This window comes from Bos mutus, chromosome 1 (genome assembly GCF_027580195.1).
Source record: "Bos mutus isolate GX-2022 chromosome 1, NWIPB_WYAK_1.1, whole genome shotgun sequence".
In the NCBI taxonomy this organism is placed as follows: Eukaryota; Metazoa; Chordata; class Mammalia; order Artiodactyla; family Bovidae; genus Bos; species Bos mutus.
In genome coordinates, this window is record NC_091617.1 from 36079353 (window position 1) to 36102978 (window position 23626).

The following is a 23626-nucleotide window of genomic DNA, read 5'->3' on the forward strand; positions in this document are numbered from 1 at the left end:
GATCAGAGGGTCAGAATCATGAGTAATGCTGCTAATTTTGTGTTCCCTCATTCAAGTTAAATAGAGTGCACTAAAAATTCAATTTCTGAGTGAATGCAATAGATTTAATTAATCTCTCACATTTAATTTTAATTGACAATGCAATACAATTCTTTTTGGCTTAGCTTTTCTCCTTTGAGTAGAAACCAAATGCTAATATGATTAATCTAGTCTTTCCCCCCTCATCATTATCATCAGAGAAAACGTAAGGATATAGTTCTTTAGTAAATAACCTACCTTCCAATGAGTAGTTTACTAAATTTACTAAATCTCATTTTCCTTGCTTCAAACACTTTTTTCCTCTGGTTATTAATATTGAAATTAAATCATCCATTCATCTTAGCATGTGGAGTGACATATATTCATCATTTAGTATATATTCAATTATTACATACACACAAAAACTTTGAATCATTTAAATCCCTAAAGATATTACAAATATGATCTAATGATTTAAGAATCCTGGCCCTGCAGATTCTACCATGCAAATCCCTGAGTGTAAATCACCTAATGGGAAATCACTTGATGACTGACAGAAACAACAACTGAAGTAGGTGTATCTTTATCAGAATGAATGTTGGTAACATTCTTTAAAGGTGAGGATGTATTCTCATATTTGCAAAAATTCTTTAACATGATTTAATCTGAGATTCTGGGCTTCCCAGGTGTCACTTGTGGTAAAGAATCTTCCTGACCATGCAGGGGACACAAGAGACATGGATTTGAGCCCTGGGTAGGGAAGATCCCCCAGAGAAGGAAATGGCAAACCACTCCAGTATTCTTGCCTGGGAAATCCCATGGACAGAGGAGCCTGGGAGGCTACAGTCAATGGAGTTGAAGAGTTGGACACAACTGAGCAACTGAGCTCAATCTAAAATATTATCTGTAACCTTAACTGGTAGATGTTTTTAAAGAATCATTTTTCAGAGATAACTTCAATATAATTAAGCATACTGTTAATTTGCAAACTGATATCTGGGGAAATAATTTTATTATGGAAATTACACTATGCAATCTATGCGACAACTTTCTTCTTTTCAGTTCAGTTCAGTTCATTTCAGTTGCTCAGTTGTGTCTGACTCTTTGTGACCCCATGAATTGCAGCACGCCAGGCCTCCCTGTCCATCACCAACTCCTGGAGTTCACCCAAACTCTTGTCCATCGAGTCGGGGATGCCATCCAGCCATCTCATCCTCTGTCATCCCCTTCTCCTCCTGCCCCCAATCCCTCCCAGCATCAGAGTCTTTTCCAATGAGTCAACTCTTCACATGAGGTGGCCAAGGTATTGGAGTTTCAGCTTTAGCATCATTCCTTCTAAAGAACACCCAGGACTGATCTCCTTTAGAATGGACTGGTTGGATCTCCTTGCAGTCCAAGGGACTCTCAAGAGTCTTCTCCAACCTAAATATAATTACTTCTCACTGGGATTAACTTATTGTGAGGGGAAAAAAGTTTAATCATTAAGGAATTCCTGTGTAATAGATTAGGTTTATCAGATCAGATCAGATCAAACGTTCAGTCATGTCCGAGTCTTTAGGGGGGGGGGGTTTTGTGATTTTTTTTTTTTTGCTTGTTTTTACTTGTAAAACAGAGAATCTGACTTTGAGAATTTTATCTTTTTTAACTTAATGATTAGAAACTTTTCTTATACTCATCTTGTATATTTTTCATCTAACCAAATATCTTTTAAAATCAGTGCTTGAAAATCAGATTTCTAACATCAATCACATATTACTCTTTTTCTTAACATTTTATAAGTGTAGTGTTTCCTTTGTAAGACAATAAATGGGATGATTAAAGAAAGAGTGGTGCTTTTCATGCATCATGAAACACTTTATGACAGCATGTGGACATGTACTTTGCCTATATTAATTTATGTTTTGACTTATGAATATATGGAACCTTTCAAAATAAGTCTCTCTTATTATACTTATTGATTCACCTTCTCTAGTTCATGTTAATAATGCCTTCATATTTTATGTAAACTTCTTTTGCATCTTCCATTAATCAATCATGGGGTTATTTTCTAATTTAGAAGAAGGATGTGGTAAAACCATAGTTTCCACTATTTAACAGATTGACAATCAGCACAAGCCCTTTGTTAATAAAGTACCTTTTTATATTTTAATCCACTTCAAATTAATACTTTCTGGGCTTAAATCATTTGCCTTTCTCTTTTAATATATTCAAAATGTAGTCACATTCTTGTTATATTTTATCATTTATTAGACTTAATAACTGTCAGAAAATTCTGAGCAAAATTATTGAAGCCTTTGGGTAACAATACTTTCTTTAAATAAGTAAGGATTTACACAGGTGAGATTATAATGCATAATTTTACTTTGATTTTTCCTCAAACTGGTAGCTAAGCATTTTATTCATTATGTATAAGTACACAATTTATACAGTATTAAAAATATACACATTACAGAATAATATATTTGGCCTGGACAGTATGAAGATACCATATCAAATATGTAAAAAATATGTTTCACTATGGAATCATATTTAACTAATTTATAGTGAAATCATATGTCAATTTATCAAATTTAATGGTCTTTGCAGTTACTTTGATTTCTTGTTTGCATTAATGTTTCCTACTTTGCATTTTTATAGTGTCCTCTTTAAACCTGAAATTATTCTGTCAGTATATTGAATATATTTATAAACAAACATAAACAGTTTAAAAAAAAGTCACAGAAACTTCTGGTTCCTTACTTTTCCCTATTATTTCTTTTCTTTGTAATACCCTTCTTATATCAATCATACACATATAATGAGAATGAGCAGAGTCATGTTTTTTGAACATGTCATTTCAGCAACACACACATCAATTTGACAGAGTTAAATAGAATTCATTCCTTTTAACTGTGTTTGTGTACATGTGTTTTTTTTTTTCAGTCAATTTACTGGATTCAAAAACCATTCAAGGGGAGCTGGGATGGATCTCCTATCCGTCACATGGGGTGAGTTTGGTTAACTATTGAAAGGAACACAATTCTATGCATTGCCTTTCTTAGAGATTAGGATTATTGGGAACAGGAATTCCTATACTTCTGATGAGAAATTATGTTTATCACTGTAGTCAATACATGGACTAATACAGCTTAATATTTTTGTCCAGTGGAACTATCGAGCATTTGGAAGTTTTTTTTTCCCTTTTCTGAATTTATCCATAGCTTGAATGAACTAAAATAAATGGTTTGACTATTACTGTCATCATGCAGATGATCTAAGCATGATACCTAACATCTTTTTGTGATGCAGTCAGAATCAGTGAGTTGAGAAGAGACTTCACAAATTTTAAGTGATGTGGAAAATGTGTATTTGGAGATGGTCACCTCTGGAGTTGTAGCCTTAAAATCAACTGTGGAGACAATTCCAAGTAGGGTAGGATGTATTTGTCAAGACTATAAACCTGCGTTGCCGTCATTCCCTTGCTTAAAATGTCTTCAATTTGTCTAGGTCAGTTTAAAATTAGGCATTTTATTTACCAAAAATATGTATGCTTGCTAAGTTGCTCAGTCATGTCCAACTCCTTGCAACCCTTTGAACTATAGCCCACCAGGCTCTTTTGTCCATGGGATTCTCCAGGAAAGAATACGGGAGTGCGTTGCCATGCCCTCCTCCAGGGGATCTTCCCAACCCAGGGATTGAACTGCCTCTCCTATCTCCTGCATAGACAGGTGGATTCTTTACCACTAGCACCAATTGGAAAGCCAGGAAAAATATGGCTGCCTTTAAATTCTAAGCTTTGTATATACCTTTAATGCTATGAAACCAGATACAGGTTACTAAAGTGTATGCCATTTTGGGACCCAAACGTTTATGATGATTCTTTGTGTGAGAAAGTTTTCCTTTTCTTTTTTTAATTGAAGGATAATTGCTTTGCAGTATTTTGTGGTTTTCTGTCATACATTCTTTGTTTCAGAAAAAAAAAGAGGCTCATACATTTGGAAAATTCTTCTTCCTAAAAAACTACAAAAAAATGCCTAAACATATATGTTTTGTGTCCAAGGATAGCTTGTAGAAAATACAAAGTGCTATTTTGAAATAGTTGTCGTAGGAAAAAAGGAATATATTCCTATTTATTTTATTCCTGCACTGTCCTCTTTTCAAAGAGGTTATAATTACTTTGACTTGGTGTTCAGTCTTTCAATTTCTGTGCCTAAACATACTAATTTTTACTAGCAGTTTCTTCCTCACCAACGGATGTTTTGCATCAGGGATACTTCATCTATCTGTCGTCTTGTATCTGCTTCTCTTTCTGGTGCACCTTGACATTGACATAATGCCAAAACCTATCACATAATCAGGTCTTGGTTCGTGGCTCAGAAAGGGAGAGTATGAAGTAAGCCAACATTTGGTTTTCCCATAGGTGCAAAAGGAATCAAATGGTTAAGATAAAACACATCCTGAGTAGTCATAACAAATGAATAGAAACTCAGGATTGAGGAAAACTGATTTAAAACTCACTGTCCAACTCATACTCAACTATAATGTTGATTTTAGAAGTTTGAGTTTTTCATTACTCCATAAGATAACATATCATAGAAGATATGATTGCTGTCTAGGAAGATATGAAAAGTAAAATCATACTAATTCTTTATATCTATAAATATAAATAGAAAATATATTTTAAAAATAACAAATTAACTTAAATATCAAAGCAGCAGTTTACTTCTTTCTCTCTTTTTTTTTTTTCTGCTTTAAAGAAGGTATAAGGAAAACATTTCTCATATTGAATATTTGGGGAAATGAATTCATTTACCTGTTTATCTCATAGATTTTATGATGAACAAAGTTAACACTTTTATTTCCATATATATGTTCGATGGGGAAGGGTGTTCTAGAAACCTGCCATGCAAAGTGTGCATGCACCAATCAGCAGTGTCAGCATGTGGGGGATTCTCAGAAATGCAGCCCCACCCCAGCCTTTTTGAGTCAGAATCTGCCTCTTAACATGGTCTCAAGTGATTCACATTAAAGCACATTAAATTTAAGAAACACTCCTCAGGGTAAGGGTAACTTGCCTCTTGACTTTTCCCATCCCTTGCACAATTTCCCACCTCCTTTCTCCTAGGAATCACTTATGGTTTTCTCATGAACAGTTTTCAGTCTCTCCTTCAGCCTCAGAAAGCTGACCTCAGGTCTTCTGGCCTCTTCTTCATGGCTTTTCTGGTTTATCTAGCAGCTGTGACTTCCCTATTTCAGATACATTAAATAGACTTAAAATAGCTGGCCAACCTCTCCAAGCTTATCATTAAAACTAGCAGGGAGAAAAAAAAAGCATCCCCCTGACAGATAGTGATGTTTATAATACCTTAAGTCCCAAAAGATTTAGTAAAAGAGAAAAGGAAAAACCAAATATGTAAATTATTGTCTGGGTTGATTTGTAGTACATTTGTAGTAATAATGTCCATGCAGCAGTAGCACTAATTTAGAAAATGTGATGTTAATATTAATTTCTTTTTGAGATACTAATGGTATTCTTGACTGAAAACTCTATGGTCAGTTGAAGTTCAGGATTTAATGTCTTTGCTTGTATGATTGTTTGTGCCTGTAGATTCAATTTATTATTTTTATTGCCTAATCATTGCCATTTTCAATTTGACTAGGATATTAGAATTTTGTGTTTGTTTTAGTTTTAAAAGGAATAGTTAAATCAGTAGTAATATATATGCCTCAGGGTTTTCCATAAAAAATGAAGTGATAACCAGAAATAAGTTTGAACTAGTTATTATTTTAATTAATTAACCCTAACAAGTAGAAGTGCATCTGTTTTCAGGTTAACTAAAATATAAATATAAACTTTGGAGGGAAAAATTATAATGATGTCACAGAATACTTAATCACTTAAATATCCTACTCTCTTCTGGTTTTTTTTTTTTTTTTTTCCTGAGAACATGTATGTTCTACTCTCTTAGAAAATTTTAATATTATGATACTGTGCTATTAGTTATAGTCACCAGGTTATACATTAGATCCTCAGTCCTTATTCTACAGCTGACAGTTGGTACCATTTTACCAACCCCTTCCCATTTTCCCCACCCTCACCCCTTGGCAACCACTTTTATATTCTTTGTTTCTGTGAGTTTGACTCGACAAGTGGCATAGAAAATATGGTACTTTTGATTTAGGGAGATGATTCTCAACTGATGAGGGCGTAGATAAGTGGGGAGGCAATTTTGGTTTTGCCCCATGGGGATATTTGTCTGGAGATATGTTGGCTGTCACAACTGGGTGGGCAGGGCACAACTGGCATCTAGTGTGGAAACTAGGGGTCCAACTTAACATCTTACAAAGAACATGATGGCTTCCTTCAACTAAGAATGACCTGGTGCAAAATGACAGCTTCCAGGCTGAGAAACCCCTACTCAAGGGGTGGATAATGGTGATCCATCAAGAGATATGGTCACTGAAAAGACCTTAAAGGTACTCAGCAGCTTCTTTAAATCTCAGCCATACTTCCATCAGAAGCTCTAAATTCCAGATCTTTTTAAATATAAGTTTTAAGAAATAGACCAATAGTTCTTCCCAAATTTGAAATGTCTTTCATGTAATGATTGCATCACCCGAGCTATGTAAAATTATTATTTGAGGGAAAATTGTCAAGAGCGGCTCATTCCTTCATATATAGTATTTTCTATTCCTAGTCATCCTCTTCTCCAGAGATATATTCATACATAAAACCTTAGAATTGATTTATGGTATTTTCTTGGGAGGATTATTTCTATCTCTATTTTTAAATAGTGCTTCATATCTTAAAGGAAACCTGGTAGAAAAGTATGGTGTTGTTTTAATTACTCAGTCATGTCCGACTCTTTGCGACCTCATGGATTGTTGCCTGCCAGGCTCCTCTGTCCATGGAATTCCCCAGGCAAAAATAATGGAGTGGGTTGCCATTCCCTTCTCCAGGAGATCTTCCTGACCCAGGGATCAAAACCAGGTCTCTTGCATTGCAAGTTGATTCTTTATCATCTGAGCTCTCAGTTTGGTACTTTATTATTAGGTATGGGAAAAATATCTATGAAGAAGTTTAGTGAAACTTTGGTTTTCTTCAGTAAATTTCATGGAAATATTACTCAAACTTGTCAATTTAAATTATCAGGAGAGTCATGATAATTCATTACAATTCATTTTCAATAAAAAGTTTTCTTTGACATGGATATTTTCTGGTACTGTTTGTTCACTTTAGTAAAGTAAACAAGCAATTAACCTTCTCTGGCCCTATAAACTATGAATTACATCAATAATATTTGAATTTGGGGTTTAATTACTCAAAAGTGTTAGTAAATAATTCAATAGTTTAAATATTTTTTTGATTTAGAGAATAATCAACATATATCAAAGCCCATACATATTGTTGGATTATAATATAGAAAGAATTCATAGTTTACACATGACTAGTACTTAAATTGATTGGTTGATTGAAATGTCTTAGTCAGTATATGAATACAGAGAAGAGATTAGAGGGAAATAGGCTACATAGTTTTCACTTAGGATAGTATTGGTAAGATGGTTAAGCAATATAAAGGAATCAAGAACTTTGACAATTAAATAAACTCAACTAAGGAGAAGAAAATTAAGAGAGATTTGAAGGAGGGGTGGGGTGAAATTATAAGTCTCAAAATCAGCAATTGTAAATTTTAAAAATAATTAAACCACCTCCATCTTTCAATTCTTTTAGATATTTTTTCATAAAGATTTTCCTAGCTATTTATTGCTGTCTTAATAGTGATAATGTACTTAAATAGAAAACAGTCTCCTGGCAAATAGAGACCCCATTAGTTGCTCACCCAATATTTGTTCCCTGGTTTTTCTTTGCTGATGGAACACTGAAATGGTTCAAGTTTTCACCCTCCTATGTGTTCCTGGAAAATGACCCCTCTATTACTTTGCAGGGTGGATATTGATTCATCTGAGAGAAAATCATGATAATTAAGTCATTTTTCCAATGTTGGTTTAGGCAAGAGTATGTAAAGCCAGTGAGATTGGAATAGGACTCCAGTGACTTTTGGGAAAGTTTCCTTCCAATAAAAAGATAGGAGGTCTCTGTGACAGTCTAGAGGGGTGGGATGAGTTGAGAGGTTGGAGGGAGTTTCAAGAAGGAGGGAATATGTGTATACTTAATGGCTAATTCATGTTACTGTGTGGCCAAAACCAACACAATATTATAATTGTGGTCCTCCAATTAATAATTAAAAAAAAAAAAAACATGGGGGGAGGCCAGGTACTTTGTGCCTCTGGGTTTGCTTTGTAATGGCCCAGAGTCCAGTCTGGAGGACCTGCACTCCCTTAATGGCCAGAAAGGTAGAGCCAGAGAGCATTAGAGAGACCATCCAGGAACCCTGACATCTCAGAACCACTGAGTTATGTGGAAGCATATGTTTTCCTTATTGAATCCACTCTTTTTGTATTTCTCATACTTTCCAGGTAAAGATATCCTGATAGGATGCAATGCTTTGTCTCCTGGTCAGACACCCTGATTTCTCAATGAAGGCTATGGCAATGCATAATTCTATTCTACAATGTTATCTGTATTTTCCCAGGTTGTCTTTTTTTGTGCTTTAAGATGATGTCAAAGATAACAGGAAGAATAGTAAAATAGAATAAGCACATCATGTAGAATTGGCACATCTGCATTTGGATTCTGGCTGTATCTTTTATTGCTGTATGATCTAATGCAAGCCTATTAACCTTCATTAGCATTTATCCTCACATTTAATTGAGGCATAACAGTAATTTCTAAGTCACAGCACTTTAGAGTAAATGATAGTTGGGCAAGTGAGATGTTCCTATATATCTAATTATGTGTATCTATCTATCTATCTATATACATATACACAAATGTATGTAAAATAGGTATACAGATATCATTTCTTAATCTTAGACAAATTTTACAATTTTTCCATTCTAATCGAAACCTGCTAAATTCATTAATTGCCATTGTTCAGTTGCTCAGTCATGTCCAACTCTTTGCAACCCTATGGACTGCAGCATGCCAGGCTTCCCTGTCCTTCACCATCTCCCAGAGCTTGCTCAAGCTCATATCCATTGAGTTGGTGATGCCATCCAACCATTTTGTCCTCTGTCATCCCCTTCTCCTCCTGCCTTCAATCTTTCTCAGCATCAGGGTCTTTTCCAATAAGTCGGCTGTTCACATCAGGTGGCCAAACTATTGGAGTTTCAGCTTCAGCATCAGCCCTTCTAATGAATAGTCAATTCATTGATACGTCTGCTTAAATCTCAGTCTACACCATGTCTTAGAGTTGAATTTTGAAAAAGGGAAATTGATAGTATTACCTGGGGTGCCAATTAATATCTCTTCTCAATTAAGAGCTCAAAATATTACCATTAACAGCACATGATTGTTATCTCATTGAATCTGCACAGGTCAAAGTTTGCATATAATCTTGAAATTTAGAATTGAAAGAATAAAAATAAGGTAAATCAAGTGTCCAATTTATTTGTTTAAATTTCTAAGTGGTTAGAATTTCCTCAAATATTAATATTTCTTCTTCAGGGATACCTTCTAACTCTCATATGCCACCCACCTGCCACCCCCAAGACTAGGATATAACACTTATTAGCTCATCTGCCTTGTTCTTTGTTGTACCGCCTCAGCTTGTAGTTATATGTTATTGCAGTTATTTCACTGATATTTATCTCAGCCTGGAAATGGAAAGTTCTTTGACACCAATTCCCATTTCATGAAATTCTCCGTTTTTCTCCCATTTAAGTTTCTTAGATTAATTGCCCATAAATTTAAATTACCTGGATAAGTAAAGAACGATGAAACTAACACTGGTTGTGCATTTGTTGAGAAAAATTTGATGTTCCAATCTGTTGTTTTAGATGGGATCTGTTAATGATTTCACTCTTTTTTCAATGGCATAACTTAGGTAAAATTACACATACTATAGTGTATATATTACATATGTATGAGTATATATTACAGATGTACTTATGTAATATATAAATATATATATAAAATAGTATAGATATACATCTATGTCTATACTACATATATTATTTTTTGTACTAGCAGATCTACTTAGTTAAACATATTTAGAAAATACTACAAGCCTATGCACTGGAAGTTAACTGAAAAAGAAAAGTAGCTTAGGATAGCTGTATACTGAAAATTATATAGGCTGTTGTCTAGGGGTAAAAATCTGGTATCCTGCAAATAAATTCCAGTTACCTGAAACTAGAAATATTTAGAATTGAGTGAATCATCAAGAATAATGGAAATAATAAAAGTACTCTCTAAAACAAGTCTCTAATAAAGTATAATTTGCCTTCAATATTGGAATTATTGCTATTTGTGAAGTCTGGGTTCTAAAAGTCTTATCTACTGGATTTCTACCTTTCATTTTATGAACAGTGTCTGAAATGCAGGAAGAATATGTTGACAACTGGGTGTCAATGATAACCACCTGGGACTCTGCCTTTGTGAATCACAGTTCAAAGTCTGCTTCCTATGCTGAATAGTACATCCAGGAAAATAAAATTTTTGACATATGTGATTCTTGGTCATTTAAAATTTTTCTGCCTAGGATGAACAATGCTATATATTTTATATATATTATTATATATATTTTTATGTTCACTTTCACCTACTGTGCTGACCTTTCAAGGAAGGTTATCCGATTAATTAGAAAAACATGACAAAGTTTTATAGGTCTTTTTTAACCTTTCCTTGAAGCAAAATACACTATAGAATAAGGTGGAAGGTGAATAAGTGGTAGAAATCAACAAAAATAGAATTTATTCTAGCAATATTAAATTTATAAAATTTAAAATGTTATCTTGTGTCTATTTTATCAGAAATGATGTTAGTGTTTAAAGAAAAAGAAATATTTTTCATTGATAATGTTGTATATTTCTGTATAAATCCTCCTGTCTGTATCAAAACAGTGCTTGTTTGTATTTTGGGGATTGAATTAGAATTTTTTAAATATGACATGTGATATACTTTTTTTTTTTTTTGCTTTGATGTTGGGTTTAGAGGAAAGGAGTCTTGAAACATATTTGAATGGGTTTTCTTTATTTCGGCTTTACCCACAAATTTGTGCTTTGTGATATTTAACATTTAAATGATATTAGTCATTTAACATAAGTAACTATAAAGTTAAATAAAAAGCTAAGATACACAAATAATTTTATGTCTAATTTGAATGTTTAAATATTTAATAAATTTATTATGTTGATTTCATATTTGTTTTTTTTTTTAAATTCAAATTGACAATAAAATTTTGCTTCTAGTGATTTGTCATATTGATAGCATTTTATAAAAATAACAACTTTCTTAGCACCAAAATATTTTACTTTGTGCAACTTCAAGTGAAAGAACTTTCTGATAAAAAAGAAATTATTAAAGTAAGAATAACCAAAATATAGATATTAAACTTAAAAAAGAATGGTTTTCATACTTATTTTACATTAAATTTGTTGACATATGTACAAAAGGGTATATAGCAGATTGGATATCAATTTTTGTATTGCTAGGAAATGTCCAGCTCCCTTAAAATAAAGAGCATACTTAGAACAAATGCTATATTTCCAAGTTTCCAAGTATTCATTTGAATATAGGATATAAATGTAGCATATGTGTTCCAATGGAGACGAATTTCCATTCTGTCATTTCATTAAGTGTAAGTCAAGAATTTTGATGGGAATTTATAAAAATCATAATTTTCCCAAAAGTTTTACTTATTTACTTTACTCCTTAAATATTTTCTTTTTAATTTCATAAATTAATGGTCTTGACCTTTAGGTTTATTATTCACTGGTGTTTCATTTCTTTTGAAACATTTTTTTTTTTAAAGAAATTAAGTTTGGCCTGTAAAAAAAATATGGCGTAAAACACTTTTTAAATAAGTCCCATGTCCCAAATGATAGCCATTGGACCTGAGAACATTTAAAGGTTATAACATTTACAACACAAGCCACTTCAAGTATTTCTGCAAACTTCGTAGCTCACTGATTACTATCAGTTTTGTTCACTTTATTCAGAAAATGTTATATGAAGAAGAATTATCAATGTAATAGCCCAGATTTCTTGGGACTTGCTAACATCATTTATCCCTTTTACATGGGACATAAGAAGAAAAACATCAAGGGGGATAGTATACTCAGTTTTCTGAATAGCCTGTTTACAAGTTTGTTTTATTCATTCTGGTAGTAAGGCAGCTTACCATACACAACTCACACACACACACATATATGTTATGTATATACAGTTATATAAAACTACATATATACATATATATTAAACTATAGAGACATATATAGCTGTATCTATATAAACTAATATATTGAAATTGTTTTTAATTTTTAAACAATAATTATTAGAAATGCAAAATTCTGGGCTTCTAAGACCGACTACAATGTTACAAATCCTGGGATCAGATTTCAGCGATCTGTTTTCTCACAGGCTTTCCATGTGATTCTCATGCTGTTCAACTTTGGAATTACTGTGCTAGAAAATCATTATCTGCTATAATGAAGCAGGTATTACTTATGAACATAACTGACTTCTGCTTGATATGGTGCTGTGCTATAGTTTTTTCCAAACTCTTGATGTAGCACTATGCATAATCATGATAAATATAGTCCTGGATATTTTAAAATTTAGGATATTACAATAAACACATAGCAGGAAAAATAGGCATTTTACCAGCCACTCAAGGAATCTATTCTTAGAACTTTTGTAACAGGAATTCATTTTGGCATTCTCAAGTTTCTCTTATGTAATCTTGGAGCTTGGTTTGAGTTGATTGTAGTAGCTGGAGTATTTGTAAATGCTGAAGATATTTATACATTTTCATCCATTGCTCATGAAAAGAGAGATAACATTAAAGCCAAAAGACTAGAAAAGCCATAAATTAAGTGATAGTGAAATTGGAATAAGGAATATGAAAATTCCCCATCAAAGAGTTACTTGAATTTAAGGTTGTCTGGAAAATTACTATGAAACATTCCTAGAAAGTTACTGAAATCAGCTTATAATAGATTTTATGTGCCCCACTAAAGATATTGGAGATTATTCAAAGGCCATGTTTTAAAGAGGTGATTATAAAGTTCAGTTCAGTTCAGTTCAGATCAGTCGCTCAGTCACGTCCACTCTTTGTGACCCCATGAATTGCAGCACGCCAGGCCTCCCTGTCCAGAACCAACTCCCAGAGTTCACTCAAACTCATGTCCATCAAGTCAGTGATGTCATCCAGCCATCTCATCCTCTGTCATCCCCTTCTCCTCCTGCCCCCAATCCCTCCCAGCATCAGAGTCTTTTTCAATGAGGCAACTCTTCCCATGAGGTGGCCAAAGTACTGGAATTTCAGCTTTAGCATCATTCCTTCCAAAGAAATCCCAGGGCTGATCTCCTTCAGAATGGACTGATTGGATCTCCTTGCAGTCCAAGGGACTCTCAAGAGTCTTCTCCAACACCACATCACCACAACACCAGCATCAGTTATTCGGTGCTCAGCCTTCTTCACAGTCCAACTCTCACATCCATACATGACTACTGGAAAAACCATAGCCTTGACTAGAAGGACCTTTGTTGGCAGAGTAATGTCTCTTCTTTTGAATATGCTATCTAGGTTGGTCATAACTTTCCTTCCAAGGAGTAAGCGTCTTTTAATTTCATGGTTGCACTCACCATCTGCAGTGATTTTGGAGCCCCAAAAAATAAAGTCTGACACTGTTTCCACTGTTTCCCCATCTATTTCCCATGAAGTGATGGGACCAGAAGCCATCATCTTAGTTTTCTGAATGTTGAGCTTTAAGCCAACTTTTTCACTCTCCTCTTTCACTTTCATCAAGAGGCTTTTTATTTCTTCTTCACTTTCTGCCATAAGGGTGGTGTCATCTGCATATCTGAGGTTATTGATATTTCTCCCAACAATCTGGATTCCAGCTTGTGCTTCTTCCAGCCCAGCATTTCTCATAATGTACTCTGCATATAAATTAAATAAGCAGGGTGACTATATACAGCCTTGATGTACTTCTTTTCCTATTTGGAACCAGTCTGTTGTTCCATGTCCAGTTCTAACTGTTGCTTCCTGACCTGCATATAGGTTTCTCAAGAGGCAGGTCAGGTGGTCTGGTATGTCCATCTCTTGAAGAATTTTCCACAGTTCATTGTGATCCACACAGTCAAAGGCTTTGGCATAGTCAATAAAGCAGAAATTGATGTTTTTCTGGAACTCTCTTGCTTTTTCGATGATCCAGTGGATGTTGGCAATTTGATCTCTGGTTCCTCCGCCTTTTCTAAAACCAGCTTGAACATCTGGAAGTTCACGGTTCACATATTGCTGAAGCCTGGCTTGGAGAGTTCTGAGCATTACTTTACTAGTGTGTGAGATGAGTGCAATTGTGCGGTAGTTTGAGCATTCTTGGGGCTTCCCTGGTGGCTGAGAGGTTAAAGTGTCTGCCTGCAATGCAGGAGACCCGGGTTCGATCCCTGGATCAGGAAGATCCCCTGGAGAAGGAAATGGCAACCCACTCCAGTATTCTTGCCTGGAGAATCCCATGGACAGAGGAGCCTGGTAGACTATAGTCCATGGGGTCGCAAAGAGTCGGACACGACTGAGCGATTTCACTTTCACTTTGAGCATTCTTTGGCATTGCCTTTCTTTGCGATTGGAATGAAAACTGACCTTTTCCAGTCCTGTGGCCGTTGCTGAGTTTTCCAAATTTGCTGGCATATTGACTGCAGCACTTTCACAGCATCATCTTTCAGGATTTGAAATAGCTCAACTAGAATTTCATCACCTCCACTAGCTTTGTTCGTAGTGATTATGGAGGTGATTATGGAGAATGTTGTAATCAAAGAACAGACAGGAGTCAGAAAAAGCAGTCGGAAATCACTGTGATTATGGAGAATGTTGTAATCAAAGAACAGACAGGAGTCAGAAAAAGCAGTCAGAAATCACTGTAAAAGTTCTCAGAATAGATTATGGAAACCAAGGGTCAGCCCTCTATTCTTCTAATTATGTATCTTAGTGATTTGGCATAGGCTAAATTTTCATTATCTTGCTGACACTCCAAGAAGGGATATTTAGAAAAAAATAATTTTTATTAATAGATCATTTTTATAATAAAGGCATAAAATAAAGAGAAACCAAATTTGGTGTATTGTGTAAGTTGTAAGACCTTTGCGGAACTCCACAGAAGAAAAATTAATGAACTAAGGAAGACAAAGCAAAAGGTTAAAAAGAAGGCATAAGATGCTTGGTAAATGTAATCAAATTTCCCTTCCAAGTGACAATACCAGTTAATTTTCTTTTGGGTGTAGGGCTAAGAATAAGTTAAAGTTTTTGGGGCCCATGCATGCTCAGTCAATCAATTATGTCCAACTCTTCAGGACCTTATGGACAGTAGCCCATCAGGCTCCTCTGTCTGGAATTTTTCAAACTTTAGACACATGTAAAGAGTGATCTTTTTTCTCAACATAAAGAGACAAGACCATGAATCCAGCAACCAAGGAGATTCAGCTAGTGCAGGAAGAGAGGAGAGACACAGCGTGGTGGTTTCAAAGAACCTTAACTCTTAGTCTACACTTGGATACTTACTCAGTACCGTGAATATCAAGGCATCTGGTAGTCATGAACATCGATCTTCTCGAAAGTCTTCAATGGAGTTTAAAGCTCATGGATGATATGAATCAATTTTGTACACTGTGCTATAAAACCGTTTGTCATGTCTATCCTGAATGGGTGGATGTGCTGGGTAATCAGTTTTTAAAGTAGAACCTGTATAATTTCAATTTACTCATTCTCTTGAGTGTTGAAAAACAAGTAACAATGTAGTCCTAAACCAAAGATTACTGTATAGAATTTTGTGAAAATGTTTGTTGATAGAGCTGCTTCACTTTCTTATAAAGGGGGCATATTTTTATCTTATTTGGAGCAGTAGCATATATTTGAATGAGTAATCAATTTTGGAGCCAGCAGGGACTTTAGAAATCATCTACTGCAATTCCTTAATTACACAAACAAGCAGTTGAAGCTCAGGGACCCTCAAGGTCATCCTCAAAGTCATTGTTTTCTGGGTCTGTTTAGTGGTCTTTCATTAATCCTCTCTGTCTTTTCTGAGGACAGTACCAAAGAAAAATTCAAGATTATGTGATTTAATGTTGAAGAGACTACATTGCACAGAATTTCAGGACTATTGTGTCTGAATGTCTTGCCTTACAGTACCCTAAAGAATAACCAAATCTTGGGATACATCAGTCAGCGCTGTGCTCTTTTCTCAGCAGTTGAAAAATGCTGATCTTTCATAAGGCCAAGAGGAAAATTGGGTTGTATAGGATTATTATTAGCTCTCCATTCTCTCATGTATCCCTATCCTCTCATAACAACTTGATTTATGATCCAGGGACTGAGTTGTCACTTTCTGCCTAAAAATTCTTAACTCATTCTCTGACAACTAAAAATTTATTTTAGCTTAGATTCAAATATAACTGTACTTGCGTCGAAAGAGTAGTTTTATATGTTGGCTCATAATCAAAACAAATCTCATTTACTCTTAGTTTTCATAAGAACCAGTGACTGTTTTGAGATCTTTTAAAAAAATTTGTACGTCGCTTTAATGTGACTAGTCTTCAGATAGAAGGCTTAGATGTGTTATCTGCTAAGCAATAAATCCTCAAGATTTTAAACATCTCAAAATTATTAGCAATATTTTTGCCTTCTCAACAGTAATTTTTATGGAATATTTTTATAGAAATATATGGCATTCTTCTGTAGCTTTCTGTAATGTGATAATTATAAGTTAGGATAGCAAGTTAGTTTTTCAGCAGATTTTGGAAACTAGAATGTAAAAATCAGGGCAGGAGTTTTATAACCCAAGAAATATTTTGTGGTATAATTTGCCATGGTAATAATCTCCTCTAAAATAAATACTTCTTCATTTCTGCAATATATGATCCTATTCAAAGATAATCTCTGCAGTGGTAAACACTACAGGAAGAACTAAAGATGCTAACATTATTTTAGAGAGGAAATTCTGTGGAGTCACATTATTTATTGGAATCGAATTCTGAATAGTTTATGTGGTATAAACAGGGCTTGCACAAGCTTCAGTGTATTGGAATTTATTCATCCTGTTTAGTAACTGCCTGAGCTCCTGCTATGTACTAGTACTATCATAGGCAGTAAAAGATGCAAAAAACAATACCCATTGCTAATATTTCTACAATGTGCTGTGCTCTATTTGTAGTACTTTCCATATGTCAACTTGTTTAAATCTCACAACAGTCTTACAATGTTTTACTTTCATTTTACAGAAAAAATAAACCCCACCTCCAAATTTAAATAACTAAACAAGATCATGCACTTAGTAACTGACAGAGTCAGGAATAAAACCAGGTAGTCTGACTTTTTACATTATGTACATTACCATTATTCCATACTGCCTATTGTAAGAGAGTTCAGTTCAGTTCAGTTCAGTCGCTCAGTTGTGTCCGACTCTTTGCGACCCCATGAATCACAGCACGCCAGGCCTCCCTGTCCATCACCAACTCCCGGAGTTCACTCAAACTCACGTCCATCGAGTCAGTGATGCCATCCAGCCATCTCATCCTGTCATCCCCTTCTCCTCCTGACCCCAATCCCTCCCAGCATCAGAGTCTTTTCCAGTGAGTCAACTATCCACGTGAGGTGGCCAAAGTACATAAAACCAGGTAGTCTGACTTTTTACATTATGTACATTACCATTATTCTATACTGCGTATTGTAAGAGAGTTAATGAAGCCATTTCCTTGACAAACAATCTGGTAGAAGAGAATGCATGGAGCAGTAACTACAATAGAGTGATAGTCATCAATTAAGATACACAGTGATTCAATAATACTGTAATATGTGTCATCAGCTCTGCTTAACGCAAGTCAGAGTAAACTATGTCAAGGGTAAAGTATGCGAAGATTTAAAGACAAATAGTAATTTACCACGTATATGTGATTGGACATCACATACACAAAACACAGACTATAAAATAGCATTGTATGTTGAGAAAAAAAAATGTAGCGCATGTATTCTGAAAGTAGTGTAGAGAAAAGCAGAACATGGAATTTGTGAAGGGAAAAACAGAATTATCCCGGATTGTGAAGAGCCTCATACACCATGTCAGAGGGTTGGAATTCTTTTAATGGAAAATTGTTCAGCAGTCTAGAAATTAGGAAGTTCACTCTGTGGACTTACAATAGAGCTGCAAAGAACAGTTGGTTTATTAAGGTCATCCAAGAAAGATATCTGGCACGGCATAGAATTGAAGTTATGGATATTGGTCATTTATGATGTCCAATAAAGTTATATTAAAAAAAAAGAAAGAAATGGTGTCAACAGGATATAGAATATGGAGAATTTTAGGGTAATTTCTATGATATTGCGTGTTACTGATGATAACTGATATGTATCTTAATTTCTCCTAGATTGAAGTTTCTTGACTTTTAGAGTTCTTCAGAATCAACTGTTGAACAGTACTACTATAGATATGAATTGTATTGCTAGTGGATGACATATTTATTTATATTTATGTATGTATATGCACACTCACAGATATACATCTGTAACACATAATATACCTATTAGTATCTTATGTGCTTTTGCATTTGAAATTCTGTATCATTGCCCCAATGTTATAATTTCTAAATTACAGAGAAATATAGATTCTATGAAGATTAAATTTTCAAATGGAAGGTCACAGATGCAGAAAGTCATATAATAAACTTTTAGAGTTTGGGCAGATCCAGCTATGGGTATTTTGGCAGTAAAGGATACATAAAAACAAAAGTAAACTTTTAATTTCATTATTAATTTTATAATGAATTATATGTACAGTATGAAAAAGGTAATTTCTAGATAAGCATTATAGAATGCACTCATGATATGTGATAGACAAAGGATAAATAGAAAATAAAAGACAAATTTTGAATAGAATTTTAACCAGTGACAAACTTAGAAAATGTTCACCAGATAGGTTTTCTCTCAGCAATCAATTTTCCTTTGAAAAAACACTGATATTATTAGATGTAAGTTGTAGAAATTATGATTTTCAACAGAGATATAGGTAGATATTTTCAACAATGTTTAAACATGAGAGGGATATTGTTTATAACCTGTTATAGAAGCAGATGTTCCATAGGAAGTGAGTATAAATAAATACAGCATGAAACATCTCAACCCACTTACAAGCAAAATATTGAAATGAGATATGTTACTTAAATTTATATGTTCCTTAAGGAACAGACATAAGTCTGAATTATTACCTTGGAAAATTACAACATATATCTCTCATTAAATACCCTAGTCAAAGTGTAGAAAAGAAGGGTTTTTTTTTATGTAAAGAATAGCTATTTCTTTAAATTTTATATAACTAACTTTTATTCTTATAATTAATTGGGATTTAATATACTGATTTAGCTCTCTGATTCACCAAGTCTTTCAATAACCTCATCCATCAGGGACTCACTTTTTGGTTCTTCAAAAAAGATCATGAACCTAGCACAGTACTAACAATTATTTAAAAACTTAAGTTGACTGAACAGTTGATGAAATGTAACATGTTCAAATCCCTAACGACCTCTCAGCTAATTAGTAGATACCAAAATATGGAAGAATCACTAAATGTTACATACAGGGTATTTTGTAAAATATAATGAATCTGAAAAATGAAAAACTTGCCTTACAAAAGGATCTACATAGTTTGGGAGAAAAAAAATATTTTTAATGAGGCCAGATTTCTCTTTGCTATTCTATAATAATTTATTAGCTTTCTTTTGGAATACATAATGTGACTTGTGAGTAATAAGAAAAAACTGTTATTTTAATTAATACAACATAAGCTGTTTTAAAAAGTGGCTTCAGAAGACATTTGTATCATTTGATTCTAGATAATTGAGAATCAGTCATTGAACATACATAAGCACTTCCTTTGCTAGACAGTTTAGAGTCAAAAGAGAGAGAAAAAAATCACTGCCTGCAAGGAGTTTCCAGTATTGGTGTTATTTAGTTGCCAAGTTGTGTTTGACTCTCTGTGATCCCACGACTGCAGCATGCCAGGCTTCCCTTCCTTCTGTGTCTCATGGTGTTTCTAGTACACTAGTGTACTTTGTCTTGTTCTTATGTAATACATTCAGCTTTCAGAGCCAAGGAGGAATACGGTCAGTCAGTGTTTGGACATTTCATTCTAGCTGTTGGTTATTTCGTAATCATATCTGATTCTGGTCTTTACATTTTGGCTCTTTTGGAATAATTTTTGTTGTTGTTTAATTGCTAAGTCGTGTCTGACTCATTTTGTGACCTCCTGGACATAATTTGCCAGGTTCCTCTGTCCATAGTATTTCCCGGGCAGGAATACTGGAGTGGGTTGCCATTTCCTTCTTCACGGGATCTTACCATTCCAGGGATCCAACCGCATATAGGACTAATGGAAAAACTGTAGCTTTGTCTGCAAAGTGTATGTCTCTGCTTTTTAATACACTGTCTTGGTTTGCCATAGCTATTCTTCCAAGGAGCAAGTGTCTTTTAACTTCATGACTGCAGTCACTGTATCTAGCGATTTTGGAGCACAAGAAAATGATATCTGACACTGTTTCCACACGTTTCCTATTTGCCATGAAGTGATAAGACTGGATGCCATGATCTTCAATTTTTGAATGTTGAATTTTAAGTCAAGTTTTTCACTCTCCTCTTTTACTTTCATCAAGAGGCTCTTTAGTTCCACTGCACTTTCTGCCATTTAAGTGATATCATCTGCATATCTGAGATTGTTGATATTTCTCCCAGCAATCTTGATTCCAGCTTTAGATTCATCCACCCTGGCATTTCGCATGATGTACTCTGCATATAAGTTAAATAAGCACAGTGACAATATATAGCGTTGATGCACTCCTTTCCCAATTTTGAACCAGTCCATTATTCCATGTCTAGTTCCAACTGTTGCTTCTTGTCCTGCATATAGATTTCCCAGGAGGCATGTAATGTGGTCTGATATTCCCATCTCTTCAAGAATCTACCACAGTTTGTTGTGATCCACACAGTCAAAGACCTTTGCCTAGGCAATGAAGCATAAGTAGATGTTTTTTTTTTTTTTTGGAATCCCCTTGCTTTTTCTTCTTCCATGATCCAGTTGGCGCCTTTTCTAAATCCAGTTTGTATTTCTGGAAGTTCTCAGTTCATGTACTGCTGAAGCCTAGCTGGCAAGATTTTTAGCATAATCTTGCGGGCATGTGAAATGAATGCAATTATACAGTAATTTGAACATTCTTTGGCATTGCCTTTCTTTGGGATTGGAATGAAAACGGACCTTTTCCAGTCCTATGGCCAATGCTGAGTTTTCCAAATCTGCTGATATAGTGAGCACAGCACTTTCACAGCATCATCTTTTAGGATTTGAACTAGCTCGGCTGGAATTCTGTCACCTCCAGTAGCTTTGTTCATAGTAACGCTTTCTAAGGCCCACTTGACATCACACTCCAGAATGTCTGGCTCTAGGTGAGTGACCACACTGTCTTGATTATCTGAGTCAGAGAAAACATCATGGTTTTCTGAGAAAAAAAGAATAGATTCATGTATATATATAACTGAAACACTTTATTGTACACTTTATCCCGGCATTGTTCATCACCTACGTGTGCTGTGTCTTGTGCTTAGTTGCTCAGTCGTGTCTGACTCTTTGCAACCCCATGGGTTGCCAGGCTCCTCTGTCCATGGGGATTCTCCAAGAAAGTATACTGAAGCGGGTTGCCATGCCCTCTTCAAGTGGATCTTCCCAATCCAGGGATCGAACCCAGGTCTCCCGCATTGCAGGGGATACTTTACCTTCTGAGCTACCAGGGAAGCCCATTAATCAACTCTACTCCAATCTAAAATAAAAAGTTTTAAAATGTCTTATATGCATATGGTAATGTTTCTAAAAACTAAAAGATTCACACTGATACATTACTATTAACTAAACTACATTTTTATTTTTTTAGTTCATCAGTTTTTCTACTAACATCTTTCTTTTCCAGTATCCAATGCGGGGTACCCCATTGCATTTAGTATGAAAATTTTTTCTGTCAGTTTCTATTCATTAATATATATTACCATGTATAAGTTTAACTCTCATCAGTTTGTTTTTCAAAATAATAGTTTATTTCATAGAGCAACTTTAGATTTACAGAAAAGTTGAAGAGAGTACACTATACTCTGTACAGGGAATTCACATAGATGTTCCCCTTCCCTGAGTTCCCCAATAATTAACATCTTGCAGTGCTGTAATATGTTAAATTTGATGAACCAATATGATGCATTATTTTAGCTAAGTCCATAGTTTATATTAGAGTGCACTCTTCATGTTGTACAGTTTTCTAGGTTTTGCCAACTGCACGATGTTTCATTATCACACAGAATGTTTTCACTACACTACAGATCCCCTGTGCTGTGCCTATTCATCCTTTCCCCCTTCTGTGGCAACACTGATCTTTTCATTTTCTTTATATTTTTCCTTTTCTAAAATGTCCTCAGTTCAGTTCAGTTCAGTTGCTCAGTCGTGTCCGACTCTTTGCAACCCCATGAATTGTAGCACTCCAGGCCTCCCTGTCCATCACCAACTCCCAACAGTTCATTCAAACCCATGTCCATTGAGTCGGTGATGCCATCCAGCCATCTCATCCTCTGTCGTCCCCTTCTCCTCCTGCCCCCAATCCCTCCCAATATCAGGGTCTTTTCCAATGAGTCAACTCTTCGCATGAGGTGGCCAAAGTACTGGAATTTCAGCTTTAGCAATCTTCCTTCAAAAGAACACCCAGGACTGATCTCCTTTAGAATGGACTGGTTGGATCTCCTTGCAGTCCAAGGGACTCTTAAGAGTCTTCTCCAACACCACAGTTGAAAAGCATCAATTCTTCAGCGCTCAGCCTTTTTCACAGTCCAACTCTCACATCCATACATGACCACTGGAAAAACCATAGCCTTGACTAGACGGACCTTTGTTGGCAAAGGAATGTCTCTGCTTTTGAATATGCTCTCTAGGTTGGTCATAACTTTCCTTCCAAGGAGTAAGCGTCTTTTAATTTCATGGCTGCAGTCACCATCTGCAGAGATTTTGGAGACCCCCAAAATAAAATCTGACACTGTTTCCCCATCTATTTCCCATGAAGTGATGGGACCAGATGCCATGATCTTAGTTTTCTGAATGTTGAGTTTTAAGCCAACTTTTTCACTCTCCTCTTTCACTTTCATCAAGAGGCTTTTTAGTTCCTCTTCACTTTCTGCCATAAGGGTGGTGTCATCTGCATATCTGAGGTTACTGATATTTCTCCCAACAATCTTGATTCCAGCTTGTACTTCTTCCAGCCCAGTGTTTCTCATGATGTACTCTGCATAGAAGTTAAATAAACTAAGGGTGGGATAATATTGTGTGTAACCTTCCCAAAATGGCTTCATTCACTTAGCAATGTGCAATTAAGTTTCCTCTATGTATGATGCTGCTTTATATTGCTTTGACTTTCAATTTATACTTCTAGTTTTACACATGTTTTGAATTCTAAGTTTACCAAAGATGTTTTTGTCTTTATGCTCATTTCATTTTC

General features: G+C 35.0%; 1 protein-coding gene across 2 annotated transcripts in view; it reads left to right on the plus strand.

Moving 5' to 3' along the window:
- The window catches only part of EPHA3 (EPH receptor A3), a 418391-nt gene that overhangs the window by 20753 nt on the left and 374012 nt on the right, over positions 1-23626 (plus strand). For both annotated transcript variants that reach the window (XM_005892972.2, XM_005892973.2), the window contains exon 2: positions 2941-3005. In XM_005892972.2, coding sequence (XP_005893034.1) covers positions 2941-3005 — 65 coding nt within the window. The remainder of the gene's footprint in view (positions 1-2940; positions 3006-23626) is intronic.